The following is an 18,968-nucleotide window of genomic DNA, read 5'->3' on the forward strand; positions in this document are numbered from 1 at the left end:
GTTGTGTCCTCATGCAACGAGAGAAAGTAATTGCTTATGCATCCAGACAACTGAAAACGCATGAAGTAAATTACACCACGCATGATCTAGAACTGGTGGCGGTGGTCTTCGCTTTAAAAATTTGGAGGCACTACCTATATGGTACCAAGTGCACCATCTTTACATACCACCAGAGCCTCCAACACATTCTAAATCAAAAGGAGCTAAACATGAGGCAGCAAAGATGGGTTGAGTTGTTAAACGATTACGAATGTGAGATCAAATATCATCCCGGCAAGGCTAACGTGGTAGCCAATGCCCTGAGCAGAAAGTGTTGGATTAGTGTCTAAGTCCGTAACTATATTTGGTAAGTACTTGACCCGGTTGTGCATGGTCCTTTTGGGTTGCCTTCACCATAGCAACTTGACAGGGTGATTTATGAAAAGAGAGAAGATATTATGATTTATTAATATATTATGAGAATAATATATTAAAGGAATAATCATATTATTTAATTAATATTAGTCATAGATTAATTAAGAATTAATTTGGTGACTAAAAGAGATTAATTGAATATAGGGGACTGAACTGCAATTATTGGATAATTGAGTTATTGGGCTGGGGAACCAATGGAGCAAGGGGCGAACGAAATTATGATGGGAGTCCATCATATTTTCGTCCATGGCCTTAATCCAGAAGGTTCCATGGGCTGCTTGGTGATTAAGTTGTCCATTAGGGTTTTGGCTGAAACCCTAGAAGCTCACAGTATAAATAGACCCCTTGGGTTGTGGAAATCGGCTACACTTGCTTCCTTGGAACCCTAGCGCCGATTTCATACCTCTCTCCTCTCTCTAAATCATCCTCTTTCTAGTTGGTGTTTGTAAGCCATTAGAGGAGTGACAATTGTGACTCTAAGCTCCAAGACAAGAAGAATCAAGAAAGCTACAAAGAGGTAATCATCTAGATCTGAGTTTCTTATGTCTTATTTGAATTGTATACACTAGATCTAGGGTTTGCAAGACTTGGATAAATTACATGTTCAATAGAGAAACCTAGATCCAAGCATTAGGGTTTGCATGTGCACATAGGAAAGTTCTTATGGCTCAAACCCATCAGTGGTATCAGAGCCTTGATTGGTTTCTATTGAATTGATGCCTTGTTTATTTGTTCAAGCTTTGAAAAATCGTTTTTTCTGCCCCCTGACTGACAGACTCGGCGAGTCCCATTGTGGACTCGACGAGTCCATAAAGGGACTCGGCGAGTCGGAGCGACTGTCAGAGTGATTTTCGGGATTTCTTGCTGTTTTGCTTAAGGATTCTTACCTAAATCGTTTTGGTTTAATAAAATCCGAATTTTATCACATGTTTGACAATATCCTTAACAAAACAAAAGATAATTACCAATTGTTTAAATATTAATTTCCTTATTTGATAATAATTGATTATTTGAATTAATTGTTGAATTATCTTGCAAGTAATATTGACTAGGTCAAATTTAGATAATTATTAAATTAATTGGTTAATTTATATTATTTGCTATTTGATCCTTTGTGTTTTGAAAAGTTCAAAAACTTGTCCTCAAGTTTTGAAATTTAAATTTTGTGATTAAAAGTTTAATTTGAACTATTTAAATTTCAAACCTTAGAATTTTACAAGTTTCAAAATTCAACCTTATACTTTATAGTATTATAAGATTAATATATATGTATAACTTAAATGCTAGTCTTACCGTTAGTAGGCCTCATTCACGAAGCCGATCTATAAGGGGGGTATAAGGTTATGGCCTATAAAATGGCCGTTTAATGGGTGTCCATTCTCACCCACCGCTTCCTTGATTAGTGGAGGGTCGTTAGCCGAACGGGTAGGATAGGGCAAACTTTCCTCATTTAAAAGTATAATGAATCTATATAAAGTAACTAAATGTTTTTACAAAATTCCCAATCTTAGTTACTTTAGGCAAAAGTGAATTTGATGCAATTCCATGAAATTACACTTTGTACCCTTGCTAAGACGTTAATGGAGTGTGTGTGGTTAACCGACATATTAATTGGGTTCTAAGCAAAGGTGGCAAAGAGTGACTCATTGTTTATCATAGTTCGATGGAGCGTGTGTGGTTAACCAGCACATCGAATAGGTGACTGTAACAATGAGGGCGCCATGTACATTTGCATGGTTATTCACACCCGCTTTGTGATCCTCGGCATCCCAGTCACAAACTAGAGGGGCATATCGAGATATAAACATGCCATTGAAAAGTTCAATGAATCTCAAAGGATCTAGGAGTTTTTCAATACATTTAAAACTTAATCTCTTTTTCGTTTTTCATGGTGGAGAATTAGTGAATCGACATTCACTTACCTTCAAATTATTTGCTTGTTAGATTACGGCATCCCTTTTCTAATTTGTGAATAATGTTGTTGGTTCCTAGCCCTAATTTCTCATTTGGGTGTTTAATTGAGGAATTCATTTCTAATCAAACTTTGTTCTTTTTCCTTTTCAGATATCGAACGTCAACAACAACGCTTCTGGTTCAAACTCCTCTGGCTCATTCTCACTCATGAACTTGTGTGGGAGAGTGATCTTTGATGGGTCCAATTTCAATGATTGGATCCGCAACATTCGCATGGTCACTCGCTACGAGGACAAAGAGTATGTTCTCGATGAGAAGCTGAAGGAGATTGACATCAACACTGCCTCTGCTGAAGAGATCGCGACCTTTGAGGCCCACGAGCGTGATGCCACGAAAGTCCGTTGCATCATGCTAGCGACTATGACTGCAGAACTCCAAAAGTCCTATGAGGACATGTACCCCTATGAGATGCACCAAGATCTGCTGGACCGGTACCACCAGAGCGCTAGGCAAGAAAGGTACGAGATCATCACCTCGATGATCACTACCAAAATGGGTAATGGAGAGTCCCTTACCGCTCATCTGCAAAAGATGCAGAGATATGTCGATCGCCTGCTAAAGTTGAATGTGAACTTTGATGAAGAGCTGGCAATTGATATGATCCTTCACTCCTTGCCTCCCTGCTATATCCAGTTCCGCATGACCTACCACATGAATAAGGAGGAGGTCTCCTTGAGCAAGCTTCAGGGCTTGTTGAGGACTGCTGAGAGCAACCTCAAGGATAAATCTGTTGCATCAACTCCAACTCCCGCTGCTGCTCCTGTCTTGGCAATAGGACAAGGGAAGGGTAAGAAGAGGAAGGATCCCTCAAAGAGCCACCACAAGGGAAAGTCCCAAGATGGTACCTCTTCTAGTGGAACCAAAGTTGGTTCTGCTAAACCCAACTCTAACCCTAAAGAGGCAGAGTGCCACCACTGCCACAAGATAGGGCATTGGAAGAGAAGTTGCCCAGAATATCTGCAGGCCATCAAGGATGGGAAGATCAAGCCATCTTTCGGAGGTATTTACACAATTAAATCTAATGGTTTATCACATGCTACTTCTTGGGTTCTTGATACAACATGTGGTTTTCACATATGTTCTGATTTGTAGGGACTAAGAAGAAATAGGGATGTGGAGCATGGAAGGATGAATCTGATCATGGGAAACAGAAGATCGTCGCCTGTCACCAAGATTGGAGTATATTCCTTAGTGCTTAGTAATGGATTAGATTTAGATTTAAACAATTGTTGCTATTCGCCAGATATGACAAGAAACATCATTTCATTTCATGGTTTATATAGACAAGGTTTTAGATATTCTTTTGATAATGAAAAGGGTTCTATTGTGCTTATCTTAATAATGTTTTATATTTTGAAGCATTGCCTTGTAATGGAATATATGAAACTGTGATGGTTGTAGATAACTTCGGAAATGATGTGTTGTGTGTGGATTCTTCCAATAGTATGGATAAAGCATGCTTGTGGCATTATCGTCTTGGACATGTCAACAAGAAACGGATAGCCCAACTCCAAAAGAATGGAGTGTTGGAGTCATTCGACCTTAGGGATGATGACGTATGCAAGTCTTGTTTACTTGGAAAGATGACCAAGTCACCCTTCACTGACACTTGTGCGAGGGGTGAGGGTTTATTGGATCTCATACATACAGATGTATGTGGACCCTTTAGATCCACCATAAGGGATGCGAACCGCTTCTATGTAACTTTCACAGACGATTATAACAGATATGGGTATATCTACTTAATCAAGCACAAGTCAGAAACCTTTGAAAAGTTCAAAGAGTTCAAGCAAGAAGTGGAGAATCAGTTGGGCAGGAAAATCAAGATGCTTCGATCTGATCGAGGTGGAGAGTAACTAAGTCTTGAATTCCACGACTACCTCAAGGAATGTGGAATAGTTTCACAATTGACGCCACATAGGACACCGCAGTTGAATGGTGTAGCTGAGAGGCGTAATCGAACCTTGCTAGACATGGTTCGTTCCATGATGAGTCGTGCTTCACTACCTATCTCATTTTGGGGGTATGCCTTAGAGACTGCCGCCCATATCCTTAACTTAGTCCCTACGAAGAAGGTTGCCAAAACACCTCACGAGATGTGGACAGGGAAAGCTCCCTCGTTAGCACATGTCAAGGTTTGGGGTTGCGAGGCTTTCGTAAGACGAGAGACTCACGACAAGCTCGAACCTCGAAGTGAGCGATGTATTTTCATCGGCTACCCGCAGAAATCCTTTGGATATCTCTTCTACAGACCGAGTGATAATGTTGTCTTCGTTGCGAGAAGAGGGGTTTTCCAAGAGCGAGAACTCATAAGCCAAGGAGACAGTGGGAGATAAATTGATCTTGAAGAGCTTCAAGAGTCGAGCGATGAAGGAACCTCTAACACTGGCGCTCAACCTGAGGAGGAAACTCCGGTTGAACCGATTGACAAGTCCTTACCTCTTAGACGTTCCGAAAGGATTAGTGTTCCACCCCAGTTTTATGGTTTTCATATTACTACAGAAGGGGATACGTTCATTAGTGATAGTACACTAGTGAATCTGGACGAACCTAACAGCTATAAGGAAGCCATGGCAGGCCCGGAGTCTGTGAAATGGAAGGAGGCTATGGACAGCGAGATTCAGTCCATGTATGACAACCAAGTTTGGAATTTAGTTGACAATCTACCAGGTCGTAATACGGTCGGGTGCAAGTGGATCTTCAAGAAGAAGACTGACGTGGATGGAAATGTGCACACTTATAAGGCGCGATTAGTTGCGAAGGGTTTCACTCAAACTCCCGGAGTTGACTACGATGAAACCTTCTCACCAGTTGCGAAGATAAAGTCTATCAGGGTGATGCTGGCCATTGCTGCATTTCATGACTATGAAATATGGCAAATGGATGTCAAAACCGCTTTCCTTAATGGGAAGTTGGCTGAGGATGTTTACATAGCTCAGCTAGAGGGTTTTGTCAATGCGAAGCATCCAAATAGAGTGTGTAAGCTTGAGAAGTCCATTTATGGACTTAAGCAAGCGTCTCGCAGATGGAATCTTTGTTTTGATGAGAAGGTCAAAGAGTTTGGTTTTCTGCGAAGCGAGGACGAATCATGTGTATATGTCAAAGCCAGTGGGAGTATAGTAAGCTTCCTCATATTGTATGTCGACGACATACTACTCATAGGAAACGACATTCCGACATTGCAGGAGGTTAAGTCCTGGCTCGGGAAGTGCTTTGTTATGAAGGACCTCGGAGAAGCTTCCTATATTTTGGGAATAAGGATAGTGAGAAACAGAAGTAAGAGACTAATAGGACTTAGTCAGAATACTTACTTGGACAAGGTACTAAGGCGTTTTAGTATGGAGAATTCAAAGAAAAGGGAGTTACCAATCCAATGTAATGCCAAGTTGAGTAAGACTCAAAGTCCGAGTACTGAAGTCGAGATAGCAGAGATGAGCCGAGTACCTTACGCTTCTGTAGTTGGCTCGATCATGTATGATATGACTTGTTCTCGCCCTGATGTGGCCTTCGCTTTGAGCATGGTCAGTAGATATCAAGGGAACCCTGGCAAAGCACATTGGACCGCAGTCAAGAATATTCTTAAGTACCTTCGGAGGACCAAGGAATGGTTTCTAGTCCTCGGTGGGAGTGATGACTTAAAGGTGCGAGGGTATAGTGACGCCAGTTTTCAGACCGACAGGGACAACTACCGTTCGCTGTCGGGCTGGGTCTTTACCCTTAATGGAGGAGCAGTGACTTGGAAAAGTTCCAAACAGGAGACCGTAGCTGATTCAACGTGTGAATCAGAGTATATAGCGGCGAGCGAAGCGTCAAAGGAGGCGATATGGTTGAAGAACTTCATTGGAGACCTTGGAGTTGTAGCGGCCATACAAGAGCCTATGGAAATTTTCTGTGATAATGAAGGAGCGGTTGCCTTGACCAAGGAACCGAGAGATCATGGCAGATCTCGACATATCGATAGAAAATATCACTTTATTTGACATCAGGTGGAAGAAGGACTCCTCGTAGTGAAGAGGGTATCGTCAGAGGATAACCCAGCAGATCCGCTTACGAAGGGATTGAGCAGGGTTAAGCACTTACAGCATGCTAGGAGCATCGGGCTGAAGGACGATATTAGTTTAGATTAGATAGTTAAGAAATATGTAATAGATAAATTGTAATTAACATTTGATGATTAAATAAAAGAGTATTATTTATTAGTAATGTTACTGTCTTATGTTAATCATTTACCTATTGTTTCATTTTGCATGTTTTGACTTCCTGAATAATTGAATTATTTGATAATAATCGAATTATTCGAACGGTCCACAGTCGTTCATATGTTGGAAGTAGATATGAATGAAGACTGTCATGAATTGGTGTGTAGATTGTCTGAAGAGTATTAGACATAGCAAAAGTTTGCTACAACGTTCATGAGTGCTTATGAACTTAATTTGAGCATTGGAATAAACCCACGCTTGCTGGAATCGCTTCATGGAATTCATCACGAGCGATTGCAAGACGGTAATATCATATGGTCTTAAAACCTAGATATATGGTTTACTGTTTGCTAGTTGGTTGTGCATTGATAATGCGTAAACGCATCAGTAACTTGATGTTATAAAACGCATTGTTGTGTATGATTTGATTGGTGGATAGTAAATGCATATAAGTCGAAGTTTATCTGTTCCTTTTATCCTAAAAGGGTAAAAGCGATATCAGGGCCCCTCGATGATTTGATTTGACTTATGTGTCGGGCCCGGTCAGGACTGAATTGATGTGTTCAATTAAGTTCTATGTCAAATGAATCTGAGATCGAGAAACTAGCTGATGGATAATAAGTATGACTATGTTCCATGTAATTGTCCACATGATATCTAGAACAGAGGATTATATGATCCCTTATCTAAAGGACAGGTTACTGATAAGATCAGAGTTTGACAGCGTCTTTGAGAGCTACGATTGCTAATCAGATTAGGCTTGCATTTGTAGTTACTAGACTTATCCAAGCGGGAGACTGTTGGATTAGTGTCTAAGTCCGTAACTATATTTGGTAAGTACTTGACCCGGTTGTGCATGGTCCTTTTGGGTTGCCTTCACCGTAGCAACTTGATAGGGTGATTTACAAAAAGAGAGAAGATATTATGATTTATTAATATATTATGAGAATAATATATTAAAGGAATAATCATATTATTTAATTAATATTAGTCATAGATTAGTTAAGAATTAATTTGGTGACTAAAAGAGATTAATTGAATATAGGGGACTGAACTGCAATTATTGGATAATTGAGTTATTGGGCTGGGGAACCAATGGAGCAAGGGGTGAACGAAATTATGATGGGAGTCCATCAGAAAGGAGAATGCAAATCGTCGTGTGAAGACTCTGTCGATCACCATCCAATCTCATCTGGCTTCGCAGATCAAGGAAGCTCAATTGGACGCATTGAAGCCAGAGAATGTCGCTAGTGAATCGCTACGAGGAATGGAGAAGGAGCTTGAAGTTAAAAATGATGGAACCCATTACTTCATGAATAGAATCTGGGTTCCCAAAATTGGGAGATTTAGAGAGATAGTCATGCATGAAGCCCACAAGACGCGATATTCTATTCATCCGGGGTCAGATAAAATGTATTCGGATATCAAGCAGCAATATTGGTGGCCTAATATGAAGGCATAGATAGCTACTTTCGTGGGCAAGTGCCTTACTTGCGCCAAGGTGAAAGTAGAATATCAAAAACCCTCGGGACTATTGCAACAACCAGCGATACCCGAGTGGAAATGGGAAAGGATTACTATGGACTTCGTGACCAAATTGCCAAAGACAGCGGACGGATTGGATGCTATATTGGTAATCGTCGATAGATTGACAAAATCCGCTCATTTCCTGCCAATAAAAGAGTCATACAAGATGGAAAAGCTGACCCGAATCTACATCAAGGAGGTCGTGAAGCTCCATGGAGTGCCAGTATCTATTATCTCGGATCGAGATAGCAGATTTACTTCAAGGTTCTGGCAATCTCTTCAGAAGGCAATGAGAACACAGCTAGATATGAGCACCGCCTACCACCCGCAGACGGATGGTCAGAGTGAGCGTACCATCCAGACACTCGAGGATATGCTCCGAGCTTGCGTGATTAACTTCGGCAAAACATGGGATGCCCACTTTCCTCTGATCGAATTCTCTTATAACAACAGTTACCATACGAGCATCAAGGTTGCTCCCTTCGAGGCTCTCTATGGTCGTAAATGTAGATCGCCCCTATGCTGGGCCGAGGTGGGTGACACTCAACTAGCAAAAGGGAAATCGCTAGCCAGTGCTCTTACAGGACCCGAAATCATTCGTGAAACAACCGAGAAGATAGTCCAAATCAAAGCTCGACTTCAAGCATCGCGAGACCGACAAAAGAGTTATGCTGATAAGCGACGAAAGCCACTAGAGTTTCAAGTCGGGGATCGCGTACTATTAAAAGTCTCTCCTTGGAAGGGAATGATTCGATTTGGGAAAAGAGGAAAATTGAACCCGCGGTACATTGGACCGTTCAAGATTCTTGCCCGAATTGGTCCAGTGGCTTACAAGCTGCAGCTACCCGTCGAGCTCAGCAACGTACACCTAGTGTTCCACGTCTCAAATCTGAAAAAGTGTCTATCAGACGAAACCCTTGTCGTCCCTTTAGAAGAGATTGAGATAAACGAGAACCTCCTGTTCATCGAAGAACCAGTCGAGATTATGGATAGAGAGGTGAAGCGTACAAAGCAAAGTCGCATCCCGATTGTGAAGGTTCGATGGAGCGCGAAACGCGGACCGGAATTCACGTGGGAACGTGAAGATCAGATGAATCAGAAATACCCTCACCTATTCACTCCTCCACAATCCTAGTTTTCGAAAGAATTTCGGGACGAAATTCCCTCTAACGGGGGGATGATGTCACAACTGGCATTTTAGCTAGGAAATTCTATTCCTGTGTAACCATTCAACTATTGTAAAACTTATATTCTAAGTAAATCTCACTCAATGCATATTTAAATTCACCATTCATGTTCATCAAAGAGTCTGAAGCCCTAAGATCCATGGTTTAAGTTCATATTGGACTAGGAGTTCCTTATTGGGCCTAATGGACCAATAAGCACCCAATTCAACTTTATTGGACTTAGAAGCCCTAATTGGATCCTAATTGGACCCAATTCAAAAATCTAAAACATTTTGGACCATTTGGGCCTAGAATGATTCATTTAAACCCTAATGCGCCTAATTGGGCCATAACTAATCAAATTAACCCTAAACGACCATAAATCCATTCCTTTATACAATTTGGGCCGTGAACTACTCTAAAGGCCCAATGGGCCGAAAACTTTCTCTATGGGCCTTAAAAATCTCGAACCAAGATTTGAAGTGGGCCAAGTTAATCCATTTCTTCTCCCTTTAGCCCACTCTCGTCCCATGTAAAAAATAAATAAATAAATATAATACAAGGGTGATTAGTGAGGTGACACCTCACTAATAACCTTTAGTCAACCATGCAATATACACAACATACATCTATGAACTCTCATGTTTCCATGCACCTATCATCTCAACTCTCTTTCCCTCCCTCTTCTTCTATTTTCGGCCGAGACCACACACCCACACCACCATCTTCAATTTTCTCTTCAAACTCTCTCAAACACTCAAGAACATCTCCTTCCTTTCATCAAAATTTTCGAGATTTCCAAGTGCTTCAAGAGGATCTTTCACTAATATCACCAACCTTGGTAAGTTCTTACTTAGATCTATGGGTTAACTTCTTGAATTCATCCAAAAATCTCTTCTTAACCCACATTATTTCGTGATACATACTCTTGGACCTCATAGAACTCGAGATCAACTCAAGGAAACTTACTAGGATTGAAAACTCTCTCCATTTCTTCTTTAAATCGAGAACAACAAAGCAAAGATGAGTTCATACCCCCCTTGTTTTCGGTTTTCATATGATTTTTGGGGGAGAATACAAGTAAAATGTGTAGATCTATGTGTTATATGCATGTTTAGTGTGAATTCTTAGTTTATTTGACAAAAATGTGTTAGATCTTAGTGATTCTCGAAATTTTAAGCATTATGTAGCAAAGATCTAAGAACTATAACACTATATATATACATATATCTATATATATATATCTATATATATATATATATATATATATATATATATATATATATATCATATTACAAAGCCAAAGGAGAACACATGTTTAAGATGCAAAAGAATTCAACAAAAAACCTTGTTAAAGGTCAAAATTGTCAAGAAAACAAAAGATAAGGGTAAAAAGCGAAAATTCTGTTTTAAAGAGGGCCAAACAGGCCCTACATGTATAAAAAGGTATTTTTATGCTAAACATACTTTTACAAGAGTCAAAAATGCAAATTTAAGCTTATTGGGCCAAACTTTTAGGCCTCACGGCCTTTGGGCCCAATTTGCGAAAAAATGAGGTTTTAAGGTTTAAAAATGTTATTTTGGAAAAGTTTTGAGTCATAAATGTAAATAAACCAAATTTAGAGGTGAAAATATCATTTATTCTCAATTTGGACCAAAAATGTAAATTTTTCAAAAAATGGGCCGAAAATGTAAACTTTCACCAAAAAGGGGCTGAAAATGTATCATTTTGGGTCAAAACTGTAAATTTACCAACATTTGGGACAAAATTGCAAACTTTTATAAATTATGGACTAAAGTGTCATTTTTACTAAACTTTGGGCCTTAATTAAAGATTTGAGTATCATTAGCCAAAAATGTCATTTTTACAAAATGAAAGCCTTTTATCATCAATCTATTAAGCCTCGAACTAAAACAAACAATCGAATCAAAAGAACGAACGAATTACGTCAAAAGCTATTTATTGGGTCCAATATACACATTTCTTGGCCATTGGGCCCTAAGGGCCCAATTAAGTGTGTATTGAGCCCAATATTTTCCATGACATGTTTATTGGGTCTTGTGGCCCACTTACATGTTAATTTGGGCCTAAGTTATGGATTACATGTTTATTGGGCTTTTGTGGCCCATTTACATGCCTATTGGGCCTAAATTACCCTTTTACATGTGATTGGGCCTTTGTGGCCAAATTTCATATTAATAGGGCTTGGAATGGAAATTTTCATTTGTTAGTAAACCGTAATGATACCCTTATGTAATCATTAAAATCCGTAAACATATTCAAGTACCTTTCGAATACCAAAAACACCTCACAAATACGTAAACATTGAACATAATACAAAGAGAGGTTAAGAATCTAGTGAGACTTGTCGGTTGGCACCACTGAGTGTACTATCGTAGCCTGTAGCTATAATCAGAGTTTCCTGTTAGGAAAGCGGGAGTTTGTGTATAGATCTATACGGGGTGACCCCCCACGCCTTAGCTGTTCGCTATAGCTAGACTAGGCCAGTCTAGGGCGACAACATCCTTAGCAAGACCGACATTTGGAAAAATACCAAGACGGACAACCTAGTCATATCATGCATGGTTATAACGGCTCATATAGGGATTCAATACCAAAAGATAACCATTTGAAGATAAACTCTTTAATTGTGTTAATGCAAACGACTTATTTAACGATACAAGAAGTTAGACGTTATTATAAAACAGAAAATATCGGATTTTCTGGGGAATTTATTTATATACAATTATCATTTATTCAAAATACAACGAACCTAAACTACCCTCTTACAAGTTTTATCTATTAAATTCACACATGCATTTATACTCGATTTTCACATCATTTTCAAAACATTTTACAGAGAATATCGGATTTTCTGGGTTTTTTACAAAAGATACAAAGACTTTTACTCAAATATACTTATGAACTCACCAACATTATATATGTTGACCGTTTTCAAAATAACTTGTATTCTCAGGTAATCGTTAAGCTGGAAGATATGCAAGTGTGTCTGGTTTTGTTTATGTAACATCACTTATCGTACTTTGAACAATTAGAACTTATGTATTTTAACAATGTACTTGATGTGAACAATGTTGGTTGTATTATGTAATGTTAGTGATGAATGTGTTATGTTTCATGTATATTCATTGTAATGATTATTCAATTGATAGTCACACCAGCCCCAGGACGTTTCCGCCGTCTGGTTCGGGGGTGTGACAGCCTTGGGGAGCCCCGATACTGTTTGTGAAAAAGAAGGACGGGTCGCATCGGATGTGTATAGATTACTGGGAGCTGAATAAGGTAACGGTAAAGAACCGTTACCCACTCTCGAGGATTGATGACCTCTTTGACCAACTCCAGGGAGCATATTGGTTCTCTAAGATTGATTTGCGTTCAGGATATCACCAGATGAGGGTCAGAGAGGAGGATGTGTAGAAGACTGCCTTTCGGACACGATATGGTCACTATGAGTTTGTGGTGATGCCTTTCGGGCTCACTAATGCTCCAGCCGCGTTCATGGATCTCATGAACCGTGTGTGCAGACCGATGTTAGATCGATCGGTGATAGTTTTCATAGATGACATCTTGGTCTATTCCAAGACTCGGGAGCAGCATGAGGAGTACTTGCGGGAGGTGTTGGATACCCTGAGAGGGAGAGCTTGTATGCCAAGTTCTCCAAGTGTGAGTTCTGGTTGTGCGAGGTGCAGTTTCTTGGGCACCTTGTAAACCAGAACGGGATTTCGGTCGACCCGGTCAAAGTGGAGGCCGTGATGAGGTGGGAGGTCCCGAGGTCTCCATCTGAGATTCGGAGCTTCCTGGGATTGGCAGGTTATTATCGGAGATTCATTCAAGACTTCTCCAAGATAGCCGTGCCCTTGACCCGGTTGACAAGGAAAGACGTTGTCTTTCGCTGGGGGCCTGAGCAGCAGGCCACATTCGAGATGTTGAGACATCGGTTGTGTGAGGCGCCAATCTTAGCCCTGCCAGAGGGTGTGGAGGATTTTGTTTTGTATTGCGATGCGTCCATCTCGGGTTTGGGCGCGGTATTGATGCAGATGGGGCATGTTATCGCCTACGCTTCGAGGCAGCTGAAGCCTCATGAGGCGAACTATCCGACACATGATTTGGAGTTGGGGGTAGTTGTTTTCGCCTTCAAGATTTGGCGTCATTACCTCTATGGGGTCCGCTGTACTATTTACACGGACCATAAGAGTTTGAGGTACCTTATGGATCTGCCGAATCTGAATATGAGGCAGCGTCGGTGGCTTGATGTGGTGAAGGATTACGATTGTGAGATCCTCTACCACCCGGGGAAGGCCAATTTCGTGGCCGATGCGCTTAGCCGCAAGGCAGCACCGATCAGAGATATCTGCATGAGGATGACTGTGGTGACTCCGTTGTTGGAGCGGATTCGAGAGGCACAGCAGGAGGCTATGAAGGAGGAACATCGTAAAAGTGAGCGTATTGTGGGCCAGGTTTCCTCCTTCGATTATGACAGCCGTGGATTGTAGACTCCACACCGTAGAGTGTGGGTCCCATATCATGGAGGTGTGTGCCAGGTATTGATGGAGGAGGCGCATAAATCCAAGTTTTATATCCATCCAAGGGCGACGAAGATGTACAGGGATCTTTGTCTTGATTATTGGTGGCCCTGCATGAGGAGGTATGTAGTTTGGTTCGTTGAGAGATGCCTGACCTGCAGAAAGTTCAAGGCCGAACACCAGAGGCCTCACGGCAAGACCCAGCCGTTGGATATTCCGTTGTGGAAATGGGAAGATATCACAATGGATTTCATCACAAAGCTTCCCAGGACCGCGCGGGGAGTGGATTCGATTTGGGTCATTGTGGATCGATTGACCTAGAGCGCCCGTTTCATTCCGATTCAAGAGAGCATTTCGACCGAGAAGTTGGCCGACATCTATATCAGAGAGGTAGTGGCTCGACATGGGGTGCCAGTTTCGGTGATTTCCGACAGGGATGTGCGGTTCACTTCCAGGTTCTGGAAGAAGTTTCATGACGAGCTGGGTACTCGTCTGCATTTTAGCACCGCTTTTCACCCGCAGACGGATGATCAGAGTGAGCGGACCATCCAGACTCTGGAGAATATGCTGCGGGCGTGTGTTTTAGACTTCGGAGGTAGTTGGGATACTTACCTTCCTTTGGCTGAGTTTTCCTATAATAAAAGCTATCATACGAGTATTGACCGTCCTCCCTTCGAGATGTTGTACGAGAGGAAGTGCAGGACCCCGATATGCTGGGGTGAGGTTGGTCAGAGGGCATGAGGAGTACCGAAGTGGTACTCAAGACTACAGAGAGGATCCAGCAGGTGCGGAGCAGGCTTCAGACCGCTCAGAGTCGGCAGAAGAGTTATGCCGACAGGTGTCGTTCGGACCTGGAGTTCCAGGTCGGGGAAATGGTGCTCCTGAAGGTGTCGCCTTGGAAGGGCGTCATTCGGTTAAGGAAGCGGGGCAAGCTGGGCCCCAGGTACATTGGACCTTTCAGGGTTGCAGACCGGGTGGGCAAGGTGGCGTATAGACTGGACCTGCCAGCCGAACTCAATCAGATTCATTGCACTTTTCACGTCTCCCAGTTACGGAAGTGTCTGGTGGACGATTCGGCAATGGTGCATTTTGAGGACATTCAGGTGGATGGCAGCCTGAATTACATCGAGCGACCAATAGCTATCCTCGACAGGAAGTCGAAGGATCTGAGGAACAAGAGGGTCTAATTGGTGAAGGTGCAATGGCAGCACCGCAATGGCTCGGAATGGACTTGGGAGCCGGAGGACGAGATGAAGGAGCACTATCCCGAGCTTTTTCAGGGCTTAGCAGCAGACTTCGAGGACGAAGTCTAAAATAAGTGGGGGAGATTTATAACACCCGGTTCCTGGTACGTATTTAAATTCAAGTAATGTTTTAATTTACACTGGGACTCAACGGGTTGGAGGCTCAACTCGTCGAGTAGACTCAATCTTATGCGGGAGTTTTAATGATCTACTCGACGAGTCGGGAGACCGACTCGGCGAGTAGGAGTTGTCTAGACAAAACCCTAATGTTTAGGGTTTGCACCCTATTTAAACACTTTATCTCGTCCCAAACCAGCCTCCATCACCCTCCCAACTCAGAGAAACCCTAGATTGAAACCCTAAACCCTTATTGAGTGTTCTTGAGCCTTTTGGTGCTTTTTGTGTGTGTTTGAAGTTGGAGAAGAAGAAGGAAGCTTGGAAGTTCAAGTAGAAGCAAGGAGATCCAGAAGTTTTACTTCATTCTCAGCTCATTCAAGGGATTGAGGATTCGAGGAGAGTTGGTTTTCATACCAAGATCAATGCAGACACTACACGACTTTGAGGTGAGTTTTCTCCTAGTAGGAGTGGGTCTACGGCCACAATGCCGACCCACAAGTAGGAGTGTTGTATAGATGATTGTATTTGTGCTAATTATCTAGTATTGATATGGGATATGATTATTGTGTTTGATATGATTATTGTGCTTGATATGTTTATTGTGCTTAATATGTGTTAGCAGTAGTAGGGGTGAAATATTCCCCGGGTACCGGTTGAAAGATACCGAAGGGGAGGGTAGCTCCCAGTTACCGGTTGAAAGATACCGAAAGGGATGTTAGTTCACGGTTACTGGTTGAAAGATACCGAGGAGGAGCCCAGCTCCTGGCTATGCCCGATAGTTACCGGTTGAAAGATACCGAAGATTATGCATTGTTTGGTATGGGTATGATGGGGGAACTCACTAAGCTTTGTGCTTACGGTTTTAGTTTTGGGTTTCAGGTACCTCTTTATCTAAGGGGAAGGAGCCGGCGGGGTAGCAGTGCATCACACATTCACACATGATATTCCGCATTTGAGAAACCTGGGATTGTACTATGATATTATACCATTTGATCATATGGTTTTGAGACTTGTGATTTGTGACTTTATGTTTGAAATGATATCAATGCTGTTTTCCGCTAACTGTTTTTACAAGTATTATACTAAAAAAAAAATTTGGGTCTCAATTTTGGGATGTTACATAATTCAAATTCAATAAATGGATATATATATATATATATATATATATATATATATATATATATATAGTCATCAAAGCGGGGGTGGGGCGGGTTGAGGCCAGCCCCATCCCAGGTTTTAGCATAATGGGGATCAACTGGGTTCCCCACTAGGTCAGATGAAATTGTGATCCCTATTGTGTGTTGCTTTTTCCTAAAGTATGAAATATACTTTTGTAAATATTTAGATTTCTTCGCACGGATGTTTAAACAAAAGCACATAATATGTTTTTATACTTTTTGTAGTTAAGTAGTTTTAGGGCACGAAGTTAATAAATTGCACATCCAAAATCTTTTTGTAACGATAGTGTATATAGTGTATACCCATTTTAGAAAATTTGGATATGTCACTATACATATAAAAACACATCTATACCATAATTTACATAAAAAAGTTAACATAAGTACATAACTTAATACATTGCATACTCAAATTACTCAAAATCCTTCACAACCTCTAATGCTTGGTTTTCTAACAACTTGTGAGGAGGGTAGTACTGAAAGCTTGATACATCATCCGCACTTACATACACAACCTTGAATACATCGTACTTCATAAACACCGTAGCATCATGAAAACAATTTTGTAGTATTTCTCGATGATCATTATTTAGTGCAAATGAATAACACGATTGCAAGTTCTTCCACACGTAGAAATTGATCACTGTTGATATGCTTTCATACTTTAAGCAAACCCCGGCCACAGTCCCATTCATCTTGTGAAAATAAGATTGAAATACAGAAAAACACGTGTACACAAAATCTTGTTCGTTCATTTTGTTCATTTTTGTGTCCGACAAAAGATGGGTTGTGTTGAAACATACAATGTCACCCGTTGAGAACTTTGCAGCTGGGGACCCGTCCCTAGCCTCCCCACCATACGCGACCATAAAGTCATGGTCGAGTAAGACAGCCATGCTTTGTAGATTAGCCAAAGCCAAAAGCTGCAATAAGAAAAAATGATTCAAGTCATGTCATGATCTAATAAGATGTGGCTACTCAATTATAGCATTGAAAACTTATTTGTATTTTTAATTTATTCTATTATAAATATTATACTTTCAGTTTTTCCCTTTATCAAAATATTATATTTTGAAAATCTATCCAATTATAAGATTGAAAATTGATTTATATTTGAATAACATTGCTATAGTTTGATAAAAGTTTCAAAACATGTAAAATGATATAATAAAAAAAATGAAAGTACGTAAGATACTATATATGAAATTAGCTTCCAGGTTAAAATTAAGATGCTGTATATAATAAACAGTGAAATGAAAGTATTTATTATCATTCAACTTACAAGAGCTTCATGTAGGAGTTCCTTGTTCTCATTAGATCTCTTGATCCATGCTCCATACCATATGATCTGAAGACCATAAAAAACAATGAATATACTGGATTTGCTTTAAATTAAAATATACATAAAACCACATATTTCTTAAAGAAAGGACAAGTATATGCATGATATATATATATATATATATATATATATATATATATATATATATATATATATATATATATATATATATATATATATATATATATATATATATATATATATTATCAGGTATCTTCTCCATCTCGGGACGATGACAACTATTACGAGTTCAAATCACATCAATAATGATTAATGGCTGTTTCCCTTCTCAAATAGAGAAAAATAACGAAACATACAATTCTCATTAATTAGATTCAAAGATAAAACCTAAAGACTTAACTCATGAGCCAAACTGTTATCACGTAGTTCGAGCTCAACTCAGTTAAACTACTTCATCAATTTGGATTTGAAAGTAAATATAACTTCACAATATCGAGATTTTCAACCTATATGAATTTGTATGTGCGTGTGTATGTATAGAGAGAGAGAGAGAGGGGGGGGGGGGGGGGGGGGAGGGAAGGTATATACCATGTTGCCATGGATGCTGTTGAAGATGGAAGAATGAATGCAGCCAAGTCTTTCCGTAAAAAAAGAAAACTGTTTCAATGTGTCCACAAGGTCATCAATTATGGCGACTGTTGGCCTCAAAACGCAGATGAATATGTCCAGATTCTTGTTGGTGAAAGGCATGAAGCAAGCCATGTGTGTGTGTGGGTTTTGGTGTGTGTAATTCGTAATATTGGATCTGAAAAGAATTGTGAAGGAGATATAGGAGGAGATTGCAAATGGTGGATAATTAATTTGACCAACAAAATGGATGTGCACTGGAGACTACTGGCCGTTGAATTCCATAAAGGAATGCTCTTCTAGTCGCATTTGGCTTCTTTGCCTTCCATGCAACCAATTATTATAATCACCAATTAATTAAATCAAAAACTATGTTTTCGTGTTTTATGAGAGCAAACTACACATAAAATAACATATTTACAATCAAATATGATTTTATGGAATGATTATTAAATCAAAGTTTAAGAACTTGTGCTATAAATATATGGTAATGTCATAAAAAACATTAATTTTTTTCCATTTTCTTATCCTTGTTTTTCAATTTTGTTCGATGTTAACAATTTCTCCGTCATCTTAAGATTACCCGGTTGCCGGCTAACATGACATGTTAACGTGTTACTATTTGATGATGTGACGTTGACATGGTAAGATGACGTGTCACTATATTTTGGTGA

The 18,968-nt window shown here is 40.3% G+C and overlaps 1 protein-coding gene across 1 annotated transcript; it reads right to left on the bottom strand.

Moving 5' to 3' along the window:
- Positions 1 to 16,696: 16,696 nt before the first annotated feature.
- LOC145125387 (uncharacterized) lies at positions 16,697 to 18,562 on the bottom strand. The gene is made up of 3 exons (XM_079060852.1): positions 18,256 to 18,562; positions 17,647 to 17,712; positions 16,697 to 17,287 (listed from the first exon to the last, which is right to left on the bottom strand). The coding sequence occupies exons 1-3, from the start codon at positions 18,427 to 18,429 to the stop codon at positions 16,778 to 16,780; spliced, it is 750 nt and encodes a 249-aa protein (XP_078916978.1). The 5' UTR covers positions 18,430 to 18,562; the 3' UTR covers positions 16,697 to 16,777.
- Between the last annotated feature and the right edge of the window lie 406 nt (positions 18,563 to 18,968).

This window comes from Lactuca virosa, chromosome 7 (genome assembly GCF_052849685.1).
Source record: "Lactuca virosa cultivar CGN04683 chromosome 7, Lactuca_virosa_CGN04683_v6, whole genome shotgun sequence".
In the NCBI taxonomy this organism is placed as follows: Eukaryota; Viridiplantae; Streptophyta; class Magnoliopsida; order Asterales; family Asteraceae; genus Lactuca; species Lactuca virosa.